This window comes from Benincasa hispida, chromosome 10, assembly GCF_027475165.1.
Source record: "Benincasa hispida cultivar pf3 chromosome 10, pf3_genome.v1.1, whole genome shotgun sequence".
Classification (NCBI taxonomy): domain Eukaryota; kingdom Viridiplantae; phylum Streptophyta; class Magnoliopsida; order Cucurbitales; family Cucurbitaceae; genus Benincasa; species Benincasa hispida.
The window spans coordinates 50461281-50472531 of record NC_143487.1 but is presented as its reverse complement, the minus strand read 5'-3'; the positions used below and the strand labels follow the sequence as shown (position 1 = coordinate 50472531).

Sequence of the window (11251 nt, the reverse complement as noted above, 5' to 3'; positions counted from 1 at the left end):
TCCATATCAACCAATCAACAATGTGATAACCCTTCACAGTTCGCTCATAAGTACAGCTAGGCCAATAATCATTATACCCCTGTAGTTACATCTAACTCCTTAAGTACCACTGATCCCTCTAATGAACATAAGTCATAGTCCTACTATGAATGAGTCCTCTCTTCCAAAGAGAAGCTGTAGCCACTATGTTCAAGACCCGGAATCAACCCTTAAGGGAGCAATCTATCTACTTACCCCTGCTTCGAGGAAGGAGTGAATTCCATCTTGTGTAACTGAGTTCCCAGCTCCCAGATCAGACAAATTCCCAAAAAGGTAGGCATGTTAAGTTGTCAATGTGGCCACTCTCACCCATACTAATCAAATGACTACCCTCAAAGGCAGGAATTCCCAAAACACTCAGGATTGAGGTCATGTCACTTATGGTCGTTTAGGTGAGATGTAAGTCTCAAGTATCAACGGCGTTATATAAAGAGACTAGTCATCTCGTGGTCCGGTCTTATACAAACTCTTTGTATAGGACACCCCTACTCGCATGTCTCCACATGAATGGTCAGGATCTACCATATGTAGTAGTTCACAACACTTGTAAACCTCTACAAAGTGTCACCAGGATCAGGTATCCCTCCTTAATCCTTATACTACAAACCTTTTTAAGTTATTACTTAAGGTATGATCTACTTGTATATCTCGTATACATACTTAAGTTTACATACAATAACCATGGAACTTTGTTTATTGGATATGAGTAAATGTCAAATAAAATAACTCTTATTTTATTCACAACAATGTGTACAAATTACAAACTACGAGACTCCGGGAGAATTAGGATACCAATCCCAACATGATATGCATGATAAACTCTTATAAATTGAAGTTTTTAACTCAATTTATCATTCATGTAACTAGAATTCTAAGAATAAAAAAACCAGAAAAATCAAATTTTTCTTCACTTCTTCAAACTCTCAAATCTCAAATAAAATTGCTTTCAATTTGTGTTCCACCACTTAATCTAAGGCCTGAGGATAGTATAGAAGACTTTGGTAGTGGTCTACTGTTGGGTGGGAAAAAGAAATTAGAGAAAAATCAAGCAAATTGGTGGAATCTATAGAGGTTTTATACAATAAACCTTATTTTTGGTTTTTCCTTGAATATGCATTCTTTTTCTTTAAAATTGATGCAGTTAGAGTGCTTAAATCCTTAATAGCTTTCGTTTGGTGAATGTCAACTCCATCATAAATCCACTTGATCATGTATTCGATTGGGAAACGCCATCGGGGTATGTTGAGGTTAAAATACTCCCATCAAGAAGAGTTGTACAGGGTGGCAGACGAAGGATAAATAGGATACCTCTACCAAAGAACATCCTTCAGGCAAGAAATGCGACTGGTTGGCAATCCAAGACATAATAGAAAACGGTGCAATGAACCGTTTGACATGTCTAAACGCAATCAAATATGGGCATGAACACAGAAAACAGATATACAGTCACAAACCACAAATACAGAGCCACAGCCACAGACCACAGACATAGAGCCACGCCCACATACCACAGGTACACAGAATCACAATTTTTTGTAAATTGAAGTGTAATTCTGTAAATTCTTCGTTACTCTATACACAATGCATGTTACACGATATTCGTTCCTTGTTCCTTTATGTGTTTGATGCTAATGAAGTACTATTTTGTGTGTACTCGATGTATGTTAACCAGGTTACAAGATGCATGTTAATTGATCCTCGTTCCTCGTTTCTCCATAAGTTCGATGCTAATGAACTACTATTTTGTATACTCGGTGTATGTTAACCAGGTTACAATATACATATCACTCGTTCCTCGTTCCTTGTTCCTCTATTTGTTTGTTCCTCATTTCAATATACATACTACTCAATACTTGTTCCATGACGCTCGATTCATGTTCCTCGATACATGACACATGTTACTCGATACACGAGAGAGAACTAGTGAAAGTATTCAAAATGATGGTGATGAAGTGAGACAACGAGTTTTAAATGGGCACTTAAGAATTCAAAAAGTCATAAGGGTGTCAAGGAATGTGTATCAAGGATCGAGCCTGGTATGGCAAACATCGAGTAAGAAGCGTATCATGCATCGAGTGGCCTCTCAGCGAAGCAATCATAGGGCATTAGAATAGTGAGGAGCAAGAAGCATGTGAGGGGGTATCGAGCATCAAGTTTCTTTGGTAATCGCAGGCACGCGGTGGATTTCAGGGGCGAAACGATAAATTCACATGGTGTTAACACTAGAAGGTCATTTTTCATTGATTTTCATGCAGATGGCCATTTTTCAATTGGACCCTTCATCAGTACAATTTTCCAAAGTATAAACTATTAACTTCAATAAAGAAATGAAAAAGTTAACCCCACAAAAAAAAAAAAAAAAAATCATAAGAACACATTTTTCCTAAATTTATCCTTCGATTTATTCTCAGAATACCCTTAGAATAATCTTATAATTTTTTTTTAGATAATACATGAGTGGTAAATTATATGTGATAAGAGTTTGGTTGATGAAATTTATACTCATTTGAGTGGCATCTTCCATCGAAATTGATCAATTAAAAAAGGCTTTTGAAAAAAAATCATTCAAATAGGAATGCTTTCAAAAAAAAATATTACTGCTACTATTTAGATTATGTTAGCAAGGCTAATAACAGCAACAACAACTAGTTCATTTACGGATTGGTTCCAAGAATGCGATTGCATCGCAATTGAACAGATTGAGTGCCAAAATTTGCATGAAAGTCCTAATCATTGATGCCTTGAAAATAAAGGAAGTTGGAGTGTTTTGCCTTCTCTCTTTCAACTTTATTAAAATTTGGTTAAAGTTAAAAGAGTATTAGAAAGATAATATTGATCCCAATTGTTGAAGAAACTCAATAAGAATATTGAATTTGATTTGATTTTAAATCCAAACCAAATTATCTATACCTTATAGAAGGTGGATTGACTTTATTTAAACCAATACAAGCAACTTTCTAATATATATATATATATACTTTATCCACATAAAGTTCTACTGTCAATTTCAAAAGGTACAACAATAAATTACTCTAAAAATAAACAAAGTTTATAGTTGGATCAAATTTCCTTTTCTAGGATAAATAACATTTTGATCCCAAATGTTTAACAAACCATTCCAAAATACAACAAAAATTTTGATAACTATTCAATATAAGCATGACTAAGACATTACAATGGATTAAAATACACTTTTGGTCTCTTAACTTTTATAAAAATAACAATTTAGTCTATAAACTTTAATCAATAAACGATTTAGTCCCTATACTTGCAAATTCGTTACAATTTAGTCCTAAGCTTTAATAAGTAACAATTTAGTCTTTGTACTTTCCAATCTGTAACAACCCCTATCGTAAAAAAAACATTAGTATGATTTAATAAGATTTCTTACACATGCAAAATGATAAATTAGTCAATAATCAAATTTATTTAAAAACTATAATGATTAAGTCGTTACATAATAAAAGTTGACTCTTAGGTTTGATAAAATTTTTACGACAGAAACTAAATCATTACAGATTGTAAAATACATAGACTAAATCGTTACGTATTAAAGTACAAAAACTAACTTATTACAAATTTAAAAGTACATAAACTAAATTAATACAAATTAAAGTTCAAAGACTAAATTATTACTCCGATAAAAGTTATAGATCAAAAGTAGTTTTTAACCTAAAATAATAATTTTATGCAAACACATCAAAGGTTTTATATCTATCCAAAATATATATATATATATATATATATATATATATTTATATTCTGAATTTTCAAAAGTAGGTTTCCATGGTACTTGTCGTTAAACTTATCATTAGAAACCAAACAGAATCATTAATCAAATCTCAAAGATTAAAATGACATTCACCCAAGCACATTTTTCTTTTTATATACATATACATGAGTGTCTCGACCAGCTTAAGCGCACATCAACTAATCTTGTATGACAATCTGCCTAATCCTACAATATTTAGGTGTCAAAAAAACTCAAAAGATATTAATTCATAGATAGGTGGTCACTATAAATTGAACCTATGATCTCTTAGTTCTGTATAAGTATTAATAATAATAATATGTGTCATTGCCCTCCCCCAATAGTGTATTCATCTTAAAAATCCAATTAGGGCTTCTAACTTGAAGCCTTAGCTTTGGCAACTTTTCATGTGTGTTTCTTTATTTGCATCTGCAAATAGAGAACACCACCATGGATTTGACAGAAACCCATTTTCCCTCTACTTTTGAGTATTACTCCAAATCCACTTCACATTTGCTTTCTGTTACCTTTACCCTCAATGAGACAGCTATCCCTCCAAAATTAGATAATAAGTTCTCATGTCTCTTTTTCATCTTTACTCACACAACATAAGATAAGAAACATGATCATATTTATTTGCTTTTCAAGTTTACAAAAGTTCAAGAACTGTCTTTCTAAAAGACTCTATAGTCAACATTGGCCAACATCTTGACTGATCAGTTGGAACACCCAAACATACATGGGGAGAAAGGCCGTACCAGATATAATTCCGACAACAGGAATGGACTCAAATTTCCAATCAAAGATTTTTGAAGAACCGGAGGTGATCGTCAAACGTCTCACCATGCCTGATTTTGGACACTGATCCATCTTCTTCAACCTAAATTCAAAGAAGCAGTTTCTTTCAAGTTCGTTTAAGATCAGACAACCTCAACAAATCAGCAACATAAAGAGCAATAAAAAATAATTTGCATTTTTCCAATGCAAAAGAGGGAGTCAAATGCAATAAAAGAAGAAATAGCTAAAGATTTGCTAAGATGGCAGAAAAGAAACAAGGAAGGAGCGAATTACCCAGTACTCGGGAGGACGCATCTTGAGATTGTAAGTAGATGCCATACTCATGCAGTAAGCACCAGCATCATGGACAACCAAGCCAGCCCCCTGCAAAGAAAATTTACCAACGGCAAATATTAATCGCATTTTTATATTTTCTTGGGATATTACAAGGTATCACCATGGTCATGACAAGTCCCAAACAGGATAAGATACTACCTTGGTTGGAGTTGGGAGTTCCCTTTGCTTCCCTAAGAAATCTGCAGACTCACAGACAGGGCCAACCACATCAAATGTCGAGACCTCGGCATCTGGTGCTGAAGGAGCAATCAACTCTATGTGCTGCATTTATCACCAAGTCGATCTAATTATCGCGACAAACAAGTACTTTATGATATATTTAACAGCCAAGATGTCCAACATTGCGTCCCAGATTCTGATGGAGCGCACTTAGGAAAGAGTTATACTGATCATAAAGTGAAGATCCTATTGGAAAGATTAAAACATATGGTCGTAGAAAAGACTTTGCTCATCTCCAAATGTGATGAGTATGTCAATGTCTACAACAAGATACGATCATCTAGTGGAATACTTACTTGATAAGCATCATAAAGACTAGGGCGGATAAGTTCAGCCATGCTTCCATCGATTACGATAAAGTTTTTAGTTCCATTAGTTTTGACCCCTGTCACTCGATTAACCAAACAGCAAGTATTGGCAATAAGTGATCTCCCGGGTTCAATGATTAGATTAAGATCTCGTGAAAGGACCAGCTCCCGTACCTGCATTGGCAGCCACAATTGAGAATGTTCAAAAACTTTTATTTGAAAAAAGCAAATAATTCCATTCAAATTACCATCCACGACAGGCAAGTTATGGCCCCTAGAAAATTTATTTGTTCTCAACCCAAGAGCAATAAATTATAAGGAAAAGAACACCTACCGTATTAATGAGATCTCTAGGAGTAGGAAGAATGGCACCGGCATGATAATAATCTATCCCCAATCCACCTCCAATGTTTAGGTAATTAACTTCAAAACCTTGATCTCTGATCTGGTCAATGTAGTTGACCATTAGTACAGCAGCATCTCTGAATATGTCCACCTATCATATAGACAAATGATATCAATCTTCCCAATAAAAGTTCGGTTATTCATAAAAACAAATAAACTATAGATAAAAATAGAAAAATGGTATCGGTCTTAAAAAAAAAAAAGAACAAAGTTACAAACAAAAACGGATGAGCACAAGCATAATCTAGGATAAAAGTACATGACCAGAGATAAATTGAGATAACATAATTAACTTCATAAAATGACAACCACAAACAGTTAAAACATCTCATGATTCATAAACTTAAGCAGTTACTGTACAGTACAGATGTTAAAAGGTTAGTTAAATTATAAATTTGGTCCCTATGATTTGGAGAAAGTTAGAATTTATTCCTTGTAGTTTTAAGAGTTAGAACTTCATCCTTATGAATTGATAAAACCTCATAAATAGTCCATCAAATTATAGGGACTAAATTCTAACTTTCTTGAACCCAAGGACCAAATCTGCAATTTAACCTAAAAAGTTATAGTCACACTCACATCATATACAAGTTTATTTCAAAATGTAAGATTTTGAGCTATACTAACCGAGGAAGTTGGAACACAATAGTTGATTGCTTACCTTGGTGATGGTGGAACCAAGATGGCAATGGGCCCCAACAAGCTTAAGCTCGTCAGGATGTGCCTTAACAGCATCCAGAAACCATTGCAACTTTTCATTCCTAATACCAAATTTGGAGTTTTTATTACCCGTGGCAACGTAAGGATGTACCTAAGTAAACATAATGCACAACCATCAAATTATGGAATGATAACAATTAACTTGCTGCAAATTATAACCACGATTAGCAAAAATAGGTAGCTTCATATATGCTTTCAGTTGCAATTAGATGTGCATTAGTTTTCCTTTTGAAGGTTAGAAAACATTATCATCAAGATGTTGTCGTTTAGGTTCTAACTACTGGGTGCAGAGAGTAAACCGTTGACTGGTGAAAACTGAATTAAGGAACATTATCATTGGTTAATGCAAAAATTGAGTAAGCAATCTTTTTACAGTAGAGATAAAAAAACATTGGGTACTGAGGGTAAGGGGAAGGGAGGATTAGGAAGCATTTCTAACCACAAGGCATAAATTTCATTATAAAGATGCAAGTGCTTAATGGTCTTTGGTTATAAGACCAAAGAAAAACCATAAACTTAACATGGAACCAACATCCTATTTTTTTTAATCTCATAAAGGGAATGGTCAGAGTAAAACAACAGATAATTGTTTGAGGGAACTCTGACAGTAATTAAATGATAAAATACAAGTTTTTTGGTTAGTTAACTTCACCAATAGGTGTTCTTGCTCATTTCCAGCTTTATTGTTACGTAATCGGCAATTAAAGAATACAAAAAAAAAACATAAAAGAACCAACACACAGATATAAGTGGTTCATTAACAGTGTGCTAACTACGTCCATGGGGCAGAGGGAAAACAGTATTATTAGAGAAAATTTTTTCTGAATACACAAACGGCACCTCTAGGGTTAAAGAGTTTATATAGCTGTACTTGATTGTTTGAAGCATCAACAAACAAATTCAAGGCATTCCAACAATTATAAACAGACCTACTGGTTCATATTAAAGCTTTTTTTCAATCCAACAACTAGTCTATGGTGTTTGAACCAACTTGCTTGCACTTGCACCTACAGTGATTCACAAGGAATCTATCAAATACGATTTTGATGATCCAAATAGTAGAGTTGAGTTAGAAGGTTAAACTTGATAAATGATAAGACTAGGCCTTCCTGCTGTACGTACTCACAGAAGAAGAGCAAGGAGTTAAATGACTAAGTAGCAGGACCAATTTCCCTACACAATTGCTTAAACATAGCAGGGGGGATAATTTATTGAGTAGGGGGGTTGAGGTAGCACTTGTATTATACATACGTCCCTTCTTTACTTCTTCTTTTCATACATTTTTTCTTCTTCTTCAATTTTTTCTTTACTCTCCTATCCATTTTTTCTTCTCCTCCTGACTCATCTCCTTTTTCATGTTCTTCTCTTTTCCCATCTAGTTCCTACCCTTCTTATTTATACTTTCTTCTCTGCCCTTTTTATCGAAGAAGACGTTGAAGAAGCCAAAGAAAAAAAAGGTAGATGTATCAGGCGAGCCTCATTGCCCATGGTGAAGGTGACACAAGGCGCTACCAGGCAAGCGCTTGATTGAAGAAGCTCACTCTGGTGGGCTTCAAGGTGCGTGGACCCAGGTCGTCTCGCCTCTTGCTAAAGGCATGAACCTGGGGTCGCCTTGATAACACTGTTTGTATTGATGAAGGATGCTTGGTGCTTGGTAGAAAGGTAAGTTATGTGGAAGTCAAATATGAGATATTAACCCCTTTCTCCCAGCAGGCTTATCCTTTATCTAATTGAATACCTAATCCAAGACGAAGTGAGAGATACACTCTTTAGGAGAAATCTCAGCATGTTGAGTTTTTTTTGTCATTGTAGGATGCTTGCTTACATTTACTAAAGTTAACTTTCTCCTTCCCTAAGATTTGTGTATTGCAAGATAACTCATTTCATACTGAATTTTTCAAATGATATGACAAGTTCAAGGGTAAAAGAAGCAACAAACATCCAAAATAAAGAGTTATAAACCCATACCTGAGGGTCCACATCCGGATTAATACGAAGCAAAACATTGACTTTTTTTCCAGCGATTCTTGCAGCAGCTACAATATTATCCAAGTCAAACTCACTATCCACATTAACAAAAACACCTTGTTCCGCAGCTAGAACCAAATCCTCCAAAAGTTTACCATTCCCATTAAAAATACATCTGTTAATCGATCATCAAAGTAAAATCAGTCCAAGAAAATTGAAAACCATGGGCCGGAAGCTCATTTTTTAAATGAAAAAAGTTCACAAACAATTGAATACGGAATAACAAATTGAAGGACTAGGGAAGTTTCACCTGGTGGGGTCATAACCAGCATGAAGAGCCAAGCGAAGCTCATTTCCACTAACAAGCACAGCTCCACAACCCAACTTCCTCAAATGCTCCAACACTTTCAAATTATTATTGGCCTTAATCGCATAACCAATGATCGAATTCAGTCCTTCCAAAGCCTCGTTATAAGCTTCAACATTTCTAGTTATCTGGGATTTACTGTAAAGATAGAAAGGGCGCTTATCAACAGATTCCATGATGTCCTGCACCTTAACTCCCTCGCAATAAAGAAACCCATCTGAGGATTTGGAGAAACAATGGTGAAATTGGGTCTGGGTTTTAGATGGGTTTTGAGAAAGAACAGCTTTTAGGGAGAGAGGAGTTTTGGAGAAGGGCTTGTGACGACGAAATGGAATACGGGGAAATGGGTTTGAATTAAGAGAGTGTTTGAGTTTGAGGGTGCTAGGAAGGGAAGGTGAAGGAGAGTAGAGATTTGCGGCCGCCATAGCTAAGACTCTTCTCGGTGATTCACTGTTGAGAGTGATTTGTAAGCATTGAATTTTAGGTTTATGGAGGGGAAACTTGAATGTCGCACGCCTGAATTACTCCAAAAACAATGCTCTAACCAATGCCATTGACAAACGCCAAGCCAAAAAGGTGAGAATGCTGTCCAATCAAAATTGGGACCTTTTTTTCTTTCTAATATGTTAGTTTTTAAAATTTATTATAAAAACTAAAAGAGTGTTGGTTACCATTTTGTTTTTTATTTTTTATTTTTGAAAACTATGTTTTTTTTTTTTTCTAAGCATTTTATTGCTCATAGTTTTCCAATGTAAACATTTGATTTATTAGTCAATTTTTTAAAATAAAACAAGTTTTTAAAATTATAATTTTTAGTTTTCAAATTTTGAATTTGATTTTGAAAATATTCCTAAAGTATAAATTAAAAATTATAGAAACCAAATAGTTAATTTTGAAAAATTAAAAATCAAATGATTACCATAGGAGACTATAGTTTTCAAACTATTTTATATAAATATGGTTGAATAAAGAAAATCTATGAGAAAAATAATAAATTGGATGATATGGTGGTTGTGCAAGCATTCCTTCTTCCTACCAACAGTTTGGGAAATCTTAAATGTTACATGGTGGGAAAGGGACGAAGATGGCTTCTTCGTCCTCGTCTCTACCTCTCATTTCATTCTCTATTCTCGAAAAAAATTCAATTACTTTTGTGAGGATCGAAATGGAGATTCATCATGGAGAATTTGTAGAATCGGGTTTCCACATAAATTTCACATCTGAAAATCAATTAAATGAAATTTCAAGAAAAAAAATCAATTAAATAGTTAGTTTCCACTAGGAACCTTATTTTAAATTGTTAATTCCTTATGAATCTATTCTTTAAATAGTTAATTCTTTTAAGAAAAATTCAAAAACCTCTTAAATAAAATAAAATAAAAGTTCATATTAAATTATTTATAAAAAAAAACTCTTTAAATGGTTAATTATCTATCTAAATTATCCGTCTTCACTTAGCTAGTAGGAAAATTTTTTTCTTCATCTAAATGGAGATTCTCCACCCCTATTAGAGGTGGGTCCCAAAGATATCTCTACTCAAAAGTCATGTCTTGAAATGACATTAAAAGTAACTAATATATTATACATTTGTTTTAAATATTAGATATTCAAATTTATCTTCACATTGTACCAAAAAACAAATAGTTGCTATAAGATAAATTTTTATTTGCTAGTTGCTGGAGTCGTTGAATATGGACCCCTCTAAGCTTGCCTCCAGCTCGTTTCTCCTAGTCTGATCTCACTTTCCAAACTGATTTGCATGAAAGATCCTTACACTGGTGTGATGTCCAACCTACAACATTCTGATGCCTAATTTAGTATAGGGAGTGCATAAATTACTTACCCTTCTTTGTAGGCGTCGTCGAATGAGACTATTTATAATATCATTTCTTTGATAGTCACTTATGGTTACGTGTAACTCTAGCAGTATCAGATAATTTACATCGCTCGAGGTGACAGGGCGCCAAACCAAGCACAACTCGGTTATTTCTCAATTGGTATATATTTACCGACTCGGATGGTCGACTCACAACCCAAGGTTTTGACTTTTTCCTTTTGGGACGCTCATTTTTCCATGTTGACTCCCAGTTTCTTTTAGGCTTGAACCTGTCCGTGGGCTTTGAGCCTTGCCTGGAGCAAACATTGACACTAGTTGACTACCTAGTTTTAAGAGAACATGACTGATAGAGAAAAAAAGTGAATTTATTTTAAATGTAGATATCCATAATTTACTTATGTTACAACCCGTAACCTTTATAGGTTACCCAATCTCATAACCTTGTAATATGACAACCAACAATTGAGTTTTACCTGATTGACTTTTACCTTATAATATACCCT

The 11251-nt window shown here is 34.3% G+C and overlaps 1 protein-coding gene across 1 annotated transcript; it reads right to left on the bottom strand.

The window, feature by feature from the left end:
- Window positions 1-4399: 4399 nt before the first annotated feature.
- On the bottom strand, window positions 4400-9531 carry LOC120089388 (diaminopimelate decarboxylase 1, chloroplastic-like). The gene is made up of 8 exons (XM_039046840.2): window positions 8855-9531; window positions 8545-8719; window positions 6518-6667; window positions 5786-5947; window positions 5440-5625; window positions 5063-5185; window positions 4862-4951; window positions 4400-4670 (listed from the first exon to the last, which is right to left on the bottom strand). Exons 1-8 carry the CDS (start codon window positions 9334-9336, stop codon window positions 4590-4592), a joined length of 1449 nt encoding a protein of 482 aa, XP_038902768.1. The 5' UTR covers window positions 9337-9531; the 3' UTR covers window positions 4400-4589.
- Window positions 9532-11251: the final 1720 nt, after the last annotated feature.